The sequence below is a fragment of the Ranitomeya variabilis genome, chromosome 2 (assembly GCF_051348905.1).
Source record: "Ranitomeya variabilis isolate aRanVar5 chromosome 2, aRanVar5.hap1, whole genome shotgun sequence".
In the NCBI taxonomy this organism is placed as follows: domain Eukaryota; kingdom Metazoa; phylum Chordata; class Amphibia; order Anura; family Dendrobatidae; genus Ranitomeya; species Ranitomeya variabilis.
This window is the reverse complement of record NC_135233.1, coordinates 1076484371-1076501539: the sequence shown is the minus strand read 5'-3', so window position 1 is coordinate 1076501539 and position 17169 is coordinate 1076484371. Positions and strand designations below refer to the sequence as shown.

The 17169-nt window shown below is 45.2% G+C and overlaps 1 protein-coding gene across 6 annotated transcripts in view; it reads left to right on the top strand.

The window, feature by feature from the left end:
- Nucleotides 1-17169, top strand: part of LOC143808697 (cytochrome P450 2B11-like) — a 535684-nt gene that overhangs the window by 303082 nt on the left and 215433 nt on the right. For all 6 annotated transcript variants that reach the window (XM_077291624.1, XM_077291619.1, XM_077291623.1 and 3 more), the window contains one exon: nucleotides 14255-14443. In XM_077291624.1, the coding sequence (XP_077147739.1) occupies nucleotides 14267-14443 (177 nt within the window). In that variant the 5' untranslated portion in view covers nucleotides 14255-14266. The remainder of the gene's footprint in view (nucleotides 1-14254; nucleotides 14444-17169) is intronic.

Below are 17169 nucleotides of genomic sequence, written 5' to 3'. Positions count from 1 at the left end.
ACACTACCCTCTGCCCCCAACTGCTCCTCCTGGGTAGTCTCAGCAGCAGAGCACGCACCAGTAAGTGGCACCTGAGTGTCATCATCAGCTGATGCGGCCTGCGAGGTGGTGACCGGAGCCACTGGCCCACCCGCCTCTTCAGAGGAAGACAGAAAAAGCTGTTGGGCATCACTGCACCCTGCCTCTTCTTCCATTTCTCCAATGCTGCTTGGCTGGCCCCCTGTTTCCAAGCCAAGAGATGATTCAGAGAACAGAAGTAGAGACTGCTCCTGTCCTGGGATCTCTGTCTGCCTGGGCAATTTTGCAGGTGGTGAAGAGACAGATGGCTGCTCTCCAGTGATCTGTGTCTGAGAGGATGTGGCACTAATGGAAGTTGATGCATTAGCTGCCATCCATCCCACAACGGCTTCAATTTGGTCTTCACGCAGCAGCGGTGTACGGCGCTCGTCGACAAAGCTGCGCATGAACGACTGTTCCCTTGTGAAAGTGGGTGCTGATGACTCACCGGTGCCCGCAGCAGGCACAGAATCCCCACGTCCCCTCCCTGCTCCGCGCCCACGCCCACGCCCACGTGCCTTACTCACTGCCTTCTTCATCTTGGTTGACTGATAAAGATAAGCAGAAAAGTACTAACGGCTTTGTGTGCTTATTCCTGAGCAACTCCTCCTAACAGGTATAAGACACACTAATTTTCTAAAGTGTGGACTAGACTTGAATATGAGCTAATGTGGCCTACACAAATGTAAAGTGGTGTAACTGGTGTGTTTGGTGAACTTTATTATTTATTTATTTTTTGGGGGCTGAACTGACAACGGATAGAGCTGCAATCACACGGAGACCGTGCAGACAGCCGTAAACGGCGCTGCAAGGCCCAAAAACCCTCCTCTACTTTATCCTATGTAGTGTTTTTCCACAAATTAGCTGGAGACGGGTGGAAAGACACTAATAGGATTTTTTAAAATAAATTAGCAGCAGACTACACTACTTTGAAAAAAAAGAAAATTGATTTGGCGGTATGACGCAGTGAAAAACCCTGAGCTGCAGACAACCAGGCTACGGCTGCTCACAGACTACAGGGCGAGCTGCAGTCACACGGAGACCGTGCAGACAGCCGTAAACGGCGCTGCAAGGCCCAAAAACCCTCCTCTACTTTATCCTATGTAGTGTTTTTCCACAAATTAGCTGGAGACGGGTGGAAAGACACTAATAGGATTTTTTAAAATAAATTAGCAGCAGACTACACTACTTTGAAAAAAAAGAAAATTGATTTGGCGGTATGACGCAGTGAAAAACCCTGAGCTGGAGACAACCAGGCTATAGCTGCTCACAGATTACAGGGCGAGCTGCAGTCACACGGAGACCGTGCAGACAGCCGTAAACGGCGCTGCAAGGCCCAAAAACCCTCCTCTACTTTATCCTATGTAGTGTTTTTCCACAAATTAGCTGGAGACGGGTGGAAAGACACTAATAGGAATTTTTGGAAAAAATGTGCAGCAGCCTGCACTACTTCAAAAAAAAAAAAAAAAAGGACAGTATGAGGCAATGAACCACCCTCCCTGAACTGAATACAACCAGCTATGGATGGCCTATGTGGCTGCACTCAGACTAGAGAGTGGGCTGCACTCACACACACACACAGAGAGACCTTGCAGATCGCTGTGAAAACAGCGCTACAAGGCAAAAGGAAGGTGAATAGTAGGTGAACACAGCGGTTGCTAAATTAGCCTTTGGAAAGCACAAAGAAGCAAATCGCTATCTCTAAACTGTCCCTCAGTCAGCAAACAGCGTCCTGTCACTAACTGAATTCACAGCAGAGTGATCGCAAAATGGCGCCAGCGACTTTTAAACTGCATCATGACATCATTTCAGCAGCCAATCACAGCCTTGCCAGTAGTTTCATGCCCTCCATGCTAAACAGGATGTGCCCACACTTGGAATCTTTCTCATTGGCTGAATTTCTGAATTTTGAATCATTGAACTTCCGATTCCGGTATCCGATACGCGCCAAGTATCGGAATCCCGGTATCGGAATTCCGATACCGCTAGTATCGGCCGATACCCGATACTTGCGGTATCGGAATGCTCAACACTACTCCCTAACAAAAAAAAAATTTTGGTTCCAAAATTGTGCTGCTGTAAAGTAGACATGTGGGAAATGTTACCTATTAAGTATTTTGTGTGACATATCTCTGTGATTTAAGGGCATAAAAATTCAAATTTGAAAAATTGTGATATTTTCAAGATTTTTGCCAAATTTCCATTTTTTTCACAAATAAACGCAGGTAATATCAAATAAATTTTACCACTATCATGAAGTACTAAATGTTACAAGAAAACAATGTCAGAATCATCAGGATCCTTTGAAGTGTTCCAGAGTTATAACCTCATAAAAGAACAGTGGTCAGAATTGTAAAAATTGACCCAGTCATTAACGTGCAAACCACCCTTGGGGGTAAAGGGGTTAAAGAAAGAGGCAAAGTCTTCAGCAGAAATGAGAGGAGAGGGAGGAGTTGCTGGGAGACGGAGAAGAGAATTGAAAGTGTTGAAAAGCTGTTTAGGGTTGTGAGACAGGGAGGATATGATAGATGAAAAGTCAGTTTATTTTGCAGCAGTGAGCATGGACTTGAATCTGGTGAGCGTCTTCTTGTATGTGATGAAATGCTCAGCAAAGAGGGATGTCTTCCATCTCCACTTAGCGATCCTGGAAGCCCATCTCAGTTCTTTGGTCAGGTTGGTCAGCCAGGGCTGCCTGTTGATTGTTCGAGTTTTGCTATGTGTCAGGGGGGCAGCCAAATCAAGTGTTGCTGTTATTGTGGTGTTATAAAAAGTGGCAGTGACATCAGTGTCATGAAGGGAAGCTATGTCTGTAAGAGGGAGAAGGGTCTCAGTGATTGAAAATTGAGGTGTTTGAGATTTCTGCAGAGGTGAGTGAGTTTGTGGAGTGAGGGTTGCGCACTAGGAGAGGAGAGGGAAGAGAATGTCAGTAGGTTGTGGTCAGACAAAGGAAGGGGTGAGGTAATGAGATTAGTAAGGGAACAGAGGTGGGTAAAGATGAGGTCCAGCATTTGGCCATTTTTGTGAGTGGCCACGGAGGACCACTGAGTGAAGCCAAAGGAGGCATTGAGCAATAAAAGTTTAGAGGCAGTTGGGGTGGAAGTATCAATGGGGATATTGAAGTCACCCATAAAGATAATGGTGATTACAGCAGAGAGGAAATGAAGCAGCCAGGTGGTGAAGTGGTTGTGAAAGGTGGATATGGCTAGTTCTGGGGAGCAGTACATGACAGCCAGGTGAAGGTTGGAAGGGGAGTAAATGCGGAGAGAGTGCACCTCAAACTAGGAAAGAGTAGCAAATGGTGGAAGCAGAATTGGGGTAAATGAGCAGGTATCAAGAGCAAGCCAACTCCTCCACCGCATTTGTTGCTGGGGTGAGGGCTGTGAAAGAGATGGAATTCACCATAGGAAAATTCAGCTGGAGAGGTTGAGTCAGAGGGGGTAAGTCAGATTTCAGTGATGCCGAGGAAGATGAGTTTGTTGGTGATAAAAACGTCATGGATATACGACAATTTGTTGCAGACAGAGCGTGCGTGCCATAGAGCCCCAGGTAGGGGGACCGGGGGAGTGGGGACTGAATAAATGGGTATGAGGTTATCGTCATTGCGAAAACATGCAGATGATCATTGCAGGTGATTAGAAATGAGAGTGGGGATGTGTTTAGAAGGGCCAGGAATTTGGGGATACGTCTCCAGCAATGAGGAGTAGCAGAGAGAGTGTTAGAATGTGGGAGCAGGATAAGACATGATGTGGCCGTGTTTGTATAGAGAAAAAGGATTGTATGTGGAGCAATAGTTCTGAGGAGGAGTTGAGATGGCTGGGGAGGATGGAGGGAGAAATTACTACTTTTTCAGTTGGTGGAGGAATTACAGGAGATAGGTAAAAATATAGACGCATGGAGGTGTGTTATGACCCCAATGGCGAGGGTCTCAGAGGTACGTGGAAGTCTGCAGAATACAAAAATCCAGCTCATAGGGCAGTGGTAACTGGGTTGACCATATATCTACTCCTAACGCCAACACTAGAAGTAGCCGGGGATCATTCCTACGTTGATTCTAGATGACACGCTCCAGCCGGAGAATCTAGCTACCCCTAGTAGAGGAAAACAAAAGACCTTTCTTGCCTCCAGAGAAGGGGACCCCAAAGCTGGATAGAAGCCCCCCACAAATAATAACGGTGAGGTAAGAGGAAATGACAAACACAGAAATTAACCAGGTTAAGCACAGAGAGGCCCGCTTACTGATAGCAGAATAAAGAAAGGTAACTTATATGGTCAACAAAAACCCTATCAAAATCCACACTGGAAATTCAAGAACCCCCGAACCGTCTAACGGTCCGGGGGGAGAACACCAGCCCCCTAGAGCTTCCAGCAAAGGTCAGGATATAGATTTGGAACAAGCTGGACAAAAATACAAAACCAAAACAAATAGCAAAAAAGCAAAAGGCAGACTTAGCTGATATAACTGGAACCAGGATCAGTAGACAAGAGCACAGCAGACTAGCTCTGATAACTACGTTGCCAGGCATTGAACTGAAGGTCTAGGGAGCTTATATAGCAACACCCCTAACTAACGACCCAGGTGCGGATAAAAGGAATGACAGAAAAACCAGAGTCAAAAAACTAGTAACCACTAGAGGGAGCAAAAAGCAAATTCACAACAGTACCCCCCCCTTAGTGAGGGGTCACCGAACCCTCACCACAACCACCAGGGCGATCAGGATGAGCGGCATGAAAGGCACGAACTAAATCGGCCGCATGAACATCAGAGGCGACCACCCAGGAATTATCCTCCTGACCATAGCCCTTCCACTTGACCAGGTACTGAAGCCTCCGCCTGGAGAGGCGAGAATCCAAGATCTTCTCCACCACGTACTCCAACTCGCCCTCAACCAACACCGGAGCAGGAGGCTCAGCAGAAGGAACTACAGGCACAATGTACCGCCGCAACAAGGACCTATGAAATACATTGTGAATAGCAAACGACACAGGAAGATCCAGACGAAAAGATACAGGATTAAGGATTTCCAATATCTTGTAAGGCCCAATAAAACGAGGTTTAAATTTGGGAGAGGAGACCTTCATAGGAACAAAGCGGGAAGAAAGCCATACCAAATCCCCAACGCGTAGTCGGGGACCCACACCGCGGCGGCGGTTGGCAAAGCGCTGAGCCCTCTCCTGTGACAACTTCAAGTTGTCCACCACATGATTCCAGATCCACTGCAACCTATCTACCACAGAATCCACCCCAGGACAGTCAGAAGGCTCCACATGACCCGAAGAAAAGCGAGGATGGAAACCAGAGTTGCAGAAAAAAGGCGAAACCAAGGTGGCGGAACTAGCCCGATTATTAAGGGCAAACTCAGCCAACGGCAAGAATGTCACCCAATCGTCCTGATCAGCAGAGACAAAACACCTCAAATAAGCCTCCAAAGTCTGATTGGTTTGCTCCGTCTGTCCATTAGTCTGAGGATGGAAAGCAGACGAAAACGACAAATCAATGCCCATCCTACTACAAAAGGATCGCCAGAACCTAGAAACGAACTGGGATCCTCTGTCTGACACAATATTCTCAGGGATGCCGTGCAAACGAACCACGTTCTGGAAAAACACAGGAACCAGATCGGAAGAGGAAGGCAGCTTAGACAAAGGAACCAAATGGACCATCTTGGAGAAGCGATCACATATCACCCAGATAACGGACATGCCCTGAGATAGCGGAAGATCAGAAATGAAATCCATGGAGATATGTGTCCAAGGTCTCTTCGGGACAGGCAAGGGCAAGAGCAAACCGCTGGCACGAGAACAGCAAGGCTTAGCTCGAGCACAAGTCCCACAGGACTGCACAAATGACCGCACATCCCTTGACAAGGAAGGCCACCAAAAGGACCTGGCCACCAGATCTCTGGTGCCAAAAATTCCCGGGTGACCTGCCAACACCGAGGAATGAACCTCGTAAATGACTCTGCTGGTCCATTTATCCGGGACAAACAGTCTGTCAGGTGGACAAGACTCAGGCCTATCAGCCTGAAATCTCTGCAACACACGTCGCAGATCCGGAGAAATAGCTGACAAGATAACTCCATCTTTAAGAATACCAACAGGATCAGCGACTCCAGGAGCATCAGGCACAAAGCTCCTAGAAAGAGCATCGGCCTTCACATTCTTTGAACCTGGTAAATACGAGACAACACCATGAGGGAATTTGCGGTTTTTCTATCACATTGCACCGAATTAGGTGTCTGTTCAGACAACACCATGAGGGAATTTGCGGTTTTGCGCTCCCGCAACCGCCGGTCAATTTGAATAGCCAGTGCCATAGTATCATTGAGACCTGTGGGAATGGGAAAACCCACCATAACATTCTTAATGGCTTCAGATAGGCCATTTCTAAAATTAGCGGCCAGTGCACACTCGTTCCAATGTGTCAGCACGGACCATTTCCGAAATTTTTGGCAATACACTTCAGCCTCGTCCTGCCCCTGAGACATAGCCAGCAAGGCCTTTTCTGCCTGAATCTCAAGATTGGGTTCCTCATAAAGTAAACCGAGCGCCAGAAAAAACGCATCAATATCAGCCAATGCCGGATCTCCTGGCGCCAGCGAAAAAGCCCAATCCTGAGGGTCGCCCCGTAAGAACGAAATAACTATTTTTACTTGCTGAGCAGAGTCTCCAGATGAACAGGGTCTCAGGGACAAAAACAATTTACAATTATTCACAAAATTCCTAAACTTAAACCTGTCTCCGGAAAACAGTTCAGGAATCGGTATTTTAGGTTCTGACCTAGGATTTCTGATAACATAGTCTTGTATGGCCTGCACACGAGTAGCCAGCTGGTCCACACTTGTAATCAAGGTCTGGACATTCATGTCTGCAGCAAGCATAGCCACTCTGAGGTAAAGGGGAAGAAGAAAGAAAAAAAAAAAAAAAAACTCAGAATCTTCTTTCTTATAATCCCTCTTCTGCAACGCATTAAACATTTAATACTGGCCTGGCAAACTGTTATGACCCCAATGGCGAGGGTCTCAGAGGTACGTGGAAGTCTGCAGAATACAAAAATCCAGCTCATAGGGCAGTGGTAACTGGGTTGACCATATATCTACTCCTAACGCCAACACTAGAAGTAGCCGGGGATCATTCCTACGTTGATTCTAGATGACACGCTCCAGCCGGAGAATCTAGCTACCCCTAGTAGAGGAAAACAAAAGACCTTTCTTGCCTCCAGAGAAGGGGACCCCAAAGCTGGATAGAAGCCCCCCACAAATAATAACGGTGAGGTAAGAGGAAATGACAAACACAGAAATGAACCAGGTTAAGCACAGAGAGGCCCGCTTACTGATAGCAGAATAAAGAAAGGTAACTTATATGGTCAACAAAAACCCTATCAAAATCCACACTGGAAATTCAAGAACCCCCGAACCGTCTAACGGTCCGGGGGGAGAACACCAGCCCCCTAGAGCTTCCAGCAAAGGTCAGGATATAGATTTGGAACAAGCTGGACAAAAATACAAAACCAAAACAAATAGCAAAAAAGCAAAAGGCAGACTTAGCTGATATAACTGGAACCAGGATCAGTAGACAAGAGCACAGCAGACTAGCTCTGATAACTACGTTGCCAGGCATTGAACTGAAGGTCTAGGGAGCTTATATAGCAACACCCCTAACTAACGACCCAGGTGCGGATAAAAGGAATGACAGAAAAACCAGAGTAAAAAAACTAGTAACCACTAGAGGGAGCAAAAAGCAAATTCACAACAGAGGTGAAAGTGAAAAGAAACCGTAACATTGTAGTGGCTTTATATTCCGTTACCTTATAGTCAATTCCAGTCCAATTCTATTCTAATTCATAGTAGCATAATTAGAAATCTGTAATTTGAAAGATGCCTGGATCAGACGCATGGCGCTGAAAATATGTGCAGCTAACAGCACTCAGCTGAGAGGGGGATGTGGGGTTTGTGGCCAGAACAAATGTTCAGAGTTAAACAAGGGTCATAAAAAGGGGGGAGTGGTTAGACAGACCACTCAGATATATGCATGGAAGACACAAATTGACTGAAATACATTATGGATACAAAATGGTGGGTAAGCAGAGCATACCAGAGAGGGAGTAAATGCAATTCACAAACAGTCAGGAATCGGGGAAAGATGTGTACATTCAGAGCATACCAAAGAGGAAGTAAATGCAACTCACAAACAGTCAGGAGCCGGGGAAAAATGTGTACATTCAGAGCATACGAGAGAGGGAGTAAATGCAACTCACAAACAGTCAGGAGCCGTGGAAAGATGAGTACATTCAGAGCATACCTGTGGGAAGAGGAGATAACTTGATTAGATGATATAGATGGTGATGGTGCTGAAGATGACAATATTATAGGAGTGATGGTGGTGAGCAGCCAAATGCATCTTAGAATTCTAGTCTAATTCATAGTAGTGTAATTAGAAATCTGTAATTTGAAAGATGGAATTTGAAAGATGCCTGGATCAGACTACGTCTGGATCAAATGCATGGTGCTGAATACAATGAAGGCCAATTAGGAAGTTGTCTTTCTGCCCAGAGAATCAGCCAGGAGAGGCTGTGCATTTTGGCCTGATGATTTGGGATGTTTCCCCTCCCCCTCCTCCACATGGCATGGTATTGACTGATAACTGTAAGTTTCATATTTTAATCCCTATTATTTTGTAATTGTTGTATATACTGTAGTTGTCTCATTTGGTAACATATTTTTATATTTTTGTAAACACTGCCTATCTTTCTGGAGTAAAACTATAAAAATGTACTGGTTCTGTATCCCTTGCGCTATAAACATATTCCCATGTCCTACATACTAAATCTACGCTACTGTTGAGTTCGCTCCTGACCCGATATTGATTTTAAATAGAACTAGGAGCTGATGGCAGCAAATTGTGTCCTGGGGTATTTGGAGAGACTCTGAGAGTGACGGACGGAGGTTTTTATGTGTATTACCTGAGCAATCATTACTGTCACTAAAAACTTGCACAGTTCTTGCGCAGACCCTGCGCAAATTTTTTTGGAGAATGAACTCAGTGTTTTAGTGCTGATACAATACTGTGTATACAGCAATTACCCCCTCCCCTTCTCTTGGTTTTTCTGTCCTATCTTTTATTTGGCAACCATGGTTATGCTGGGAGAGGCCAGGTATAGGCAGCAGTCCAAGGACACTCTTAGTGCCCTTTGCACATTGAAGCAGATTAACCCCACAGGCAAAATCAAAGACCAAATGGTAGCGGAACTGGTGAAACTTGAAGCAGAGTCAGTCCGTCCCCAGAGCCCAGGGGACGCAGGAGCCATCCCAAGCCCAAATAGTGCTGCTGCAGAGGTCCACCTGCTGAATGCCGGCCCTACTTGCAACCAGGGCAATGTGGACTCCCACCTGCAGATGGCCTTGGAGCAACTCCACATGGACAATCTTGAGGAACGTCTGAAGCTCATCCTGCATCTCCAAGAGAGACAAGCCCAACGGGAGGTGGAGAGAGCCCAGCAGAAGGCAAAGAGATCAGAGCGAGAGGCCCAAGCTCAGAGAGACCATGAACTGTGGCTGGCCAAACTCAGGGCTGTGTCATTCCTTCCAGGTCAGCGAGTTCAGCAACACTCAGTTCTCTAAACCCCGACCAGAGCACTTTCCTGTGAAGATAAAGGATGGGGAATTGGACATTTTCTGCAGGCATTTGAGAAAGCCTGCAGACAGTACCAGCTACCTGTGGACCAATAGGCCCAACGCCTAACCCCAGGGCTTCGAGGAAAAGCCCTGAAGGCATTTGCTTCTCTCCCGTCATACCAAGATGGAGACTATGAGGCCATCAAGCAGACTATGATAAAGAAGTAACAGCTAACTCCTGAGGTTTACCGTAAAAAGTTCCGGAACCTCCAACGTGGCCCACATGACGGTTACAGCGATGTGGTGCATGGACTCAGAACCCACTTTGACCAGTGGATCCAAGGACTGTCAGTTGACACCTTTGAGATTCTGAGGGACCTGATGATAAAAGACCAGTTCTTATATCTTTGCCCAGCTGAGGTGCGACAGTTCGTTATGGACCAGGAGCCAAAAGACGTGGACAAAGCAGTGCAGATCGCCGACATCCACGAGGCCAACTTAAAATCAGATGTGGGGAAGCAAGTCACCGCCAGCTGAAAAGGGGGTAAGCCATCTACCAACCCCAGTACCCCTGCCAGCCAACTCCCTCGAGGCCCTGTCCCCTTTGCCAATGCCAGACCAGATGTGTTCAATCGGATTCAGGTTAGGGGAAAGGGCGGGCCAGTCCACAGCTTCAATGCCTTCATCTTACAGGAACTGCTGACACACTCCAACCACATGCAGTCTGGCATTGTCCTACATTAGGAGGAATTCAGGGTCAACTGCACCAGCATATGGTCTCACAAGAGGTCTGAAGATCTCATCTCGGTACCTAATGGCAGTCAGGCTACCTCAGGCGAGCACATTGAGGGCTGTGCGGCCCTCCGAAGAAATGCCACCCCACACCATTACTGACCCACTGCAAAATCAGTCAAGCTGAAGGATGTTGCAGGCAGCAGATCGTTCTCCACAGGTTCTCCAGACCCTGTCATGTCTGTCACATGTGCTCAGTGTGAACCTGTTTTCATCTGTGAAGAGCACAGGGCACCAGTGGCAAATTTGCCAATCCTGTTGTTCTGTGGCAAATGCCTGCACAAACACCATCTGTGGACGTCGAGCACTCAGACGATCCTTATGGAATCAGTTTCTAAATGTTTTTTCATACACATGGACATTTGTGGCCTGCTGGAGGTCATTTTGCAGGGCTCTGGCAGTGCTCCGCCTGTTTCTCCTTGCACAAAGGCTGAGGTAGCGGTCCTGCTGCTGGGTTGTGCCCTTCTATGGCCCCCTCCACATATCCTGGTGTATTGGCCTGTCTCCTGGTAGCACCCCCAGCCTCTGGACACTACGCTGACAGACACAGCAAACTTGTTGCCACAGCTCGCATTGATGTGCCATCCTGAATGAGCTGCAGTACCTGAGCCACTTGTGTGGGTTGTAGAGTCCGTCTCATGCTACCACGAGTGTGAAAGCACAAACAACATTCAAAAGTGACCAAAACATCAGCCAGAAAGCATTGGTACTGAGATGTGGTCTGTGGTCCCCAACTGCAGAACCACTCCTTTATTGAATCTATCTTGATAATTGCCAATAATTTCAATCTGTTGTTTATTCCCTTTGCACAAAAGCATGTGAAATTGATTGTCAAACAGTGTTGCTTCCTAAGTGGACAGTTTCATTTCACAGAAGTTTGATTTACATGGAGTTATATTCTGTTGCTTAAGGCTACTTTCCCACATCAGTTTTTTTTTTCCTTCAGGCACAATGTGGCCAATTTGTAAAAAAACTAGATCCGTCGCAAATAGTGATGCGACAGATCCGTTTTTTTGCTGGATCTGTTTTTTTGTTTTTCACTCGGGAATTCAGTGACTTCTTGTTCCAGGGTGGGGGGGGGGGGAGAGAGATAGATAGAGAGAGAGAGAGAGAGAGAGAACCGAATTTGTGCATGATTTGAATTTAGAATGCATTGAAAACGGTGATTCGGTGGCTGGAATCGTCATTTCACATGTCAGTTTCATCCGTTTTTTGTCAGTTCAGTCATTAGGCATGTTTTCGCTGGACAGAAAAAACGTTCCTCTGAACGTTTTCTCTGTCCACCAAGAAACAGCTTTTTGGACGGATCTGGCAAAAAACGGATGAAACGTTGGGACATCAGGCGCAACCTGGCGCTAATACAACTCTATGAGAAAAAAACGGATCCGTCTGAAAAAAAACGGACCCATTGATGGCAAAAACCTGATGTGTGAAAGTGGCCTAAGTGTTTCCTTTTTTTTTGATTAGTGTACGTATCTATATATATATATATATATATATATATATATATATATATATATATATTACATCGTTAGATAAATAGATAAAAAGCCCACAATTCAGCAGCTGCATAGTGTAAAATCACTTTTATTTAATTCATAAAAGAAAATTTTTCTGAAAACAATGGCAAGGGCTCCTGCGTAATTTTCTTAACCAGCAGAGGGAAACTCAATGGCTGGGAGCTGATGTTTACAGCCTGGGAAGGGCTTAATACCCATGTAGCTTCCCAGGCTATTAATATCAGCTCACAGCTGTATACTTAGCCTTTACTGGCTGTTAAAATGGGGAACCCTAAAAGAAATGACGTAAGGTCCCCCTATAATTAATAACCAGCAAAGGCTATGCAGAAAGCTGATAGCTGATATTAGTAATCTTGGAAGGGACCATGGATACTGCCCCCCAGGCTATAAACATCAGCTCTCAGCCACCCTAGAAAAGGCAATTCTGTTACTTAGCCCCGCTTTTCTCACTTGCCCTCTAACGGGGTTGATGTCACCTTTGTACTTTCAGGTGACATCAAGCTATGAGGTTAGTAATGGGAAGGTGTCAATAAGATGTCCCCATCACTAACCCCATAGTCACATTGTATGAAAACACAGACACCCAGAGTAAAGTTCTTAAATTGAAAGAATGACACAGATGCCTTTAATAAATCTTAAATAAGCCATACTTACGACCTCACTCATTACACCGACACCCTTGTCATCCTCAAAAGAGTTTGAAAATTTCCCACCGCGCTCACGCTGATGTCACATAGGTGAAGTAAGTTCATTGGCTGTGAACTCGCAGGACCTGTCTAACAGCTTCGCGAGCAGGAGAACTTTCTCATGCCTGTGGTGCCCTCAGACAGGGAATAGGAGTTCACATGGAGACACTGAGCACACACTGATCAGTGTTTCTGCTGGATGACAGGCTGTATGGTTGCATGATTCAACCATGCAGCCTGCCATCTAGCTGTAGCAGAGCTAGACCAGTCATGGGACAAATGAATTAACAGTATCTCCATGGAAAGGTGGGGAATATTGTTTTTTTTTTTTTTCAAGTCTTTTGAAGATGGCAGATGACAAGGGTATCACGGGTGGAATGGGAATCAGTGCGCTCATTCAGAATGGATTTGTACTTTTTAGTAAAAATATGAGAAAGTAGACCGGTATGTTCACACAGTGCTGATTTTCATCTATTACTAGCCAAAGCCATTTGCTTTGGTAGAAAATAAAGGGAATGTATCAAGGAAATCTAAATGTATCAAGGAAGACATGATTGATGAAAATGATGCCAAAAGTGAGGAAACTTGCCATTTTGTCCTGCTTTTTGCAGGGATTTTTGCACCCATAAAAATCAATGGGAAATTGAAAAAAAATGCAACAAGCGTTTTTGGAGAATTAAACTAACTTTATTAAACAAGCAGACATGTAATCTGTACCCCCCAAAAATTGCAAAAAAAACCCTTACAAATTTGCATGAGAACATAGAATTAAGATGTTCACATTGATGGTCCGCCCAGCTTTTCCTGTGTTGACCAGTAGACCCGCCATAGGAGAGGATGGTTGGGGCTCCATTGGATGTCTTAGAGAATAGATGATTTTATCGTTTGTTTTTGTGTCATTAATATTCTGCCTAACTGTTTTGGGAGGGTGATTAAGCTTGTCGGGTCCCATTTTTTAAGCTTCTGCTTTTCGACACCTGCTAATTACTCACTTTATGAACCAGTTAGGTCATACATATGAACCCAAGTGCAGGTCTTTGTCTAAAGCTTATGTGGATCTTATATTGACTGCATCAATTCACCTGAGCACGGGGACGAGGTGAGGAGCCGCCTGCGCTACTAAAAGGTATATTTTATATGCACCGAAGGAACTGATTTTCTAAAATATGAATTTTATTTCTCATTAGGTTTAGGCATGAGAGAAAATTGAATTTATTGTGAAAGTTTTGTGGCTTTCAGATTATATCACCACTGATGGACGCCATTCCCAGTGAGTCGGGACCAGGGAAAGGGGCTTTTTCAGGGAACAGTCAGGGCAGAGCTGATGTTGTTTTTGCCTATTAACAAATTTGAGGAAGGGTACAGGACACAGGAAGACACAGCTTTGATTTTCTTTGTGTCACGGTCCACTCTTTCAGTCCAATACTGGGATTTGCTGGGTATCAGTTGTCTGGATTGTTTCTATAAAGTGTCCAACCCTTTCAGGGTATTTTTGTATCATTGCTCCTGTGGCAGAGTTCTGGAGTGGTTCCCTAATTCTGAGAATACTGAATATTGAATTACCTGCATTTTATTCCCTGTTTTCTAGGCTTTCGCAGACATGGTCACGGTGGATCCCATCTTGGTTCTTGTGTCCTTTGTGGTCATTTTATTTCTGGTCAATGCTTTTCAGAACCAGAAAAAATCCATGAACTTCCCTCCTGGTCCTATGCCTTTACCGATCATAGGAAATATGCATGTGATCAACACATCAAAACCCCAAAAGTCCTTCACAGAGGTAAGAGACGCTCCGCTGTATGTACTGACATAGTGTGCATTAAATTGGGATTCTTACTCCTGGAGGAGTGTTAATATTGCATATGGCTTTACTTGTTAATACTTTTGTACGGTATTAACTTCATACCTTGAATTATTGTGCCTCAAATTTTATTCCAATGTGATTAGATTCAGCAACTTTTCAAAAACTCTTCATGATAGGTCATAAATGTCTGATCCGTGAGGGTGCAATCAGCTCTTCCTGGTGCTGGGGTCAGGAATGCTCAGTTGGGGAGCTGCACAGCTCCATCAATTTAATAGTAGCTGTGGCCAGGTACTGCGCATGTATCCCATATTCATACCAATTGGACTAATTGTACTCTTTAGTGCTATAGCATGTAAACATGAAATATATGAAAGTGCAATTGCATTTCTTCTCTAGAAAATAGTTAACATCTTTGATACTTAACACATAATTCTGTCAATTCATGTATGCCGAGCAGACACAATCTACTTTGCAAGAAATCTAACTAAAGTTGAGCAAATGTTTCAATGATCAGTTCGGAATACGTTTGCCAAATATGCAATATTCACCTATTAATTCATCAAATATTTGACGATCATTACTGAACACCATTCACGTCAATAGGATGCAAAAACAAATGCATGCACATCTTATAACAGCCCCAAATGCTACCAAACCACATCAAATGAGCGGCAGACACCAGGAAAGTTGCCTCAATTCACCTCCAGTACAGATTTTAGCATGGCACTGCAGCAATCAGCCAGGCATGAGGTATCGGAGTCTGGGACAGCATTTACACCTTTCAATTGAATGTCACAGTAAGACGAGGTGGGTGACGGATCAGTGTAATGCCACTTTGCTAGGATCCCTGATACTACATGCAACACCTCTACCTGCTTTCATGCTGAGCCACACTCAGGTGGCACAAATATCAGTTTTGTAGACTAACAATGTCAGAAAAATGTAAGGATAGTAACACTTGTAGTTGAGTCCAAGGTGGTGGAGGCCTGATGGTGTAGGAGGCCTACTGCTACAGGCAAAACACATGAAGGAGACCCAACCATGAGTGTTCACATTTCCAAAAATTATTGGCAGACACCACCAAAGTGGCATCAATTTCACCATAGTAGAAATAGTAAAATATAGTAACATAGTAACATAGTTATTAAGGTTGAAGGAAGACTTTAAGTCCATCTAGTTCAACCCATAGCGTAACCTAACATGCCCTAATATGTTGATCCAGAGGAAAGCAAAAAAACCCATGTGGCAAAGAGTAAGCTCCACATTGGGGAAAAAAATTCCTTCCCGACCGTCAGGTCTTTCACTATACCCAGTCCAGCAGATGGATACACAACAAGGAGTGTTCACATTTAAACAAATGTGGACCTTACACCACCAAAGTGAAATCAATTTCACCACAGTAGAAATAATATAATAGGGACCAACAGGTCTTTCACTACACCCAATACAGCAGATGGACACTCAACCAGGAGTGTTCACATTTTAAAAACTGATCACCTGACACCGCCGAAGTGGAATAATTGTCACGAGAACAGACATAGTATAATTGGGACCGAGACGTTTCCACTACAGATAACCCAGCAGATGTAGACCAACCATAACTTTTCACATTTCCACAAATTTGTGTTAACATCATCACTAGCAGTAGACACAGCAGGTGCAGAAGCCACACTAAAGTTATCACAGAGTGCAGTTACGTGACATTATGCATTTTTTAGTGTGATGCATTAATCACCTAGCCTGTACAGTCTACGATCGGGGTGCAAATGTCCTTGGAGATCCATGATTTGTTCATCTTAATGAAAGTTATGTGGTCTATATTTTTAGGGGGACAGCCAGCTGTGCTTATCGGTCAGGACACCACCAGCAGCTCTGAGAGAACGCTGGCTGCTGGGCGCAATAAAACCTCCAAGGCATGTGAGGCAAGCACAGGTTATTCATCCATTTTGGAAGGCCAAAATGTGAAATGGTCCAAACTCTCCCTGATGGTATTGATATTTAGTTCTAGATACTCCTGCACCATCCTGTCGTGGACCCCGTGACCGACCTGTCCAGATGCAGACACGAGTCTGCACAGCACAGAGTGGGACTAGTAGACAGCACCTGTAAACACAGAACAGCACCACTGGAAAAGCATGCAGGAACTGTGACATGTGGAGGGGTCGGGGCAGGGCCAGCCGTCGGAGGTCCCGGAGCGATCAGCGGAGTACCGAGGGTACTACCGGGTGGTGACCAGCTGGGGCACCGACAAGCATGTAAACAGAATAATAACCATGTACAAGCTGGTGTCAAGAAACTGAGTGGGTATAAACAGAGCCAAGGGAATAACTGGAACGCCCGCGGAGTACTCGGTACCGGGTCCAGTATTAAAGGGGATGTCACTGTGGCTGCGACCCGGTCTGTGGCCCTGGGCATCCAAGTAAAGGGAAAGGTCTTTAAGGGGATTTGTAATGTCTATGTTCATGATGCCACCTGTGGTGTTCGGTCAGTGGGACTGACACTGCTTAAAGGTCTCCTCTGGGGTGATGGTACGGCAACTAGATGGTATAACTTCCCACAGGTGAAGCATGTCCCCAGGGCTCCCACGGTGTGTGGCAAAGGTAGTGTATACCGACATATAATTGGAGGACACAGAGTTTGCAGTCTTTTACCTGGTTTACTGATGGTAGCAGTCCTCATTTCAGGGTACCAGGTGTAGGGTA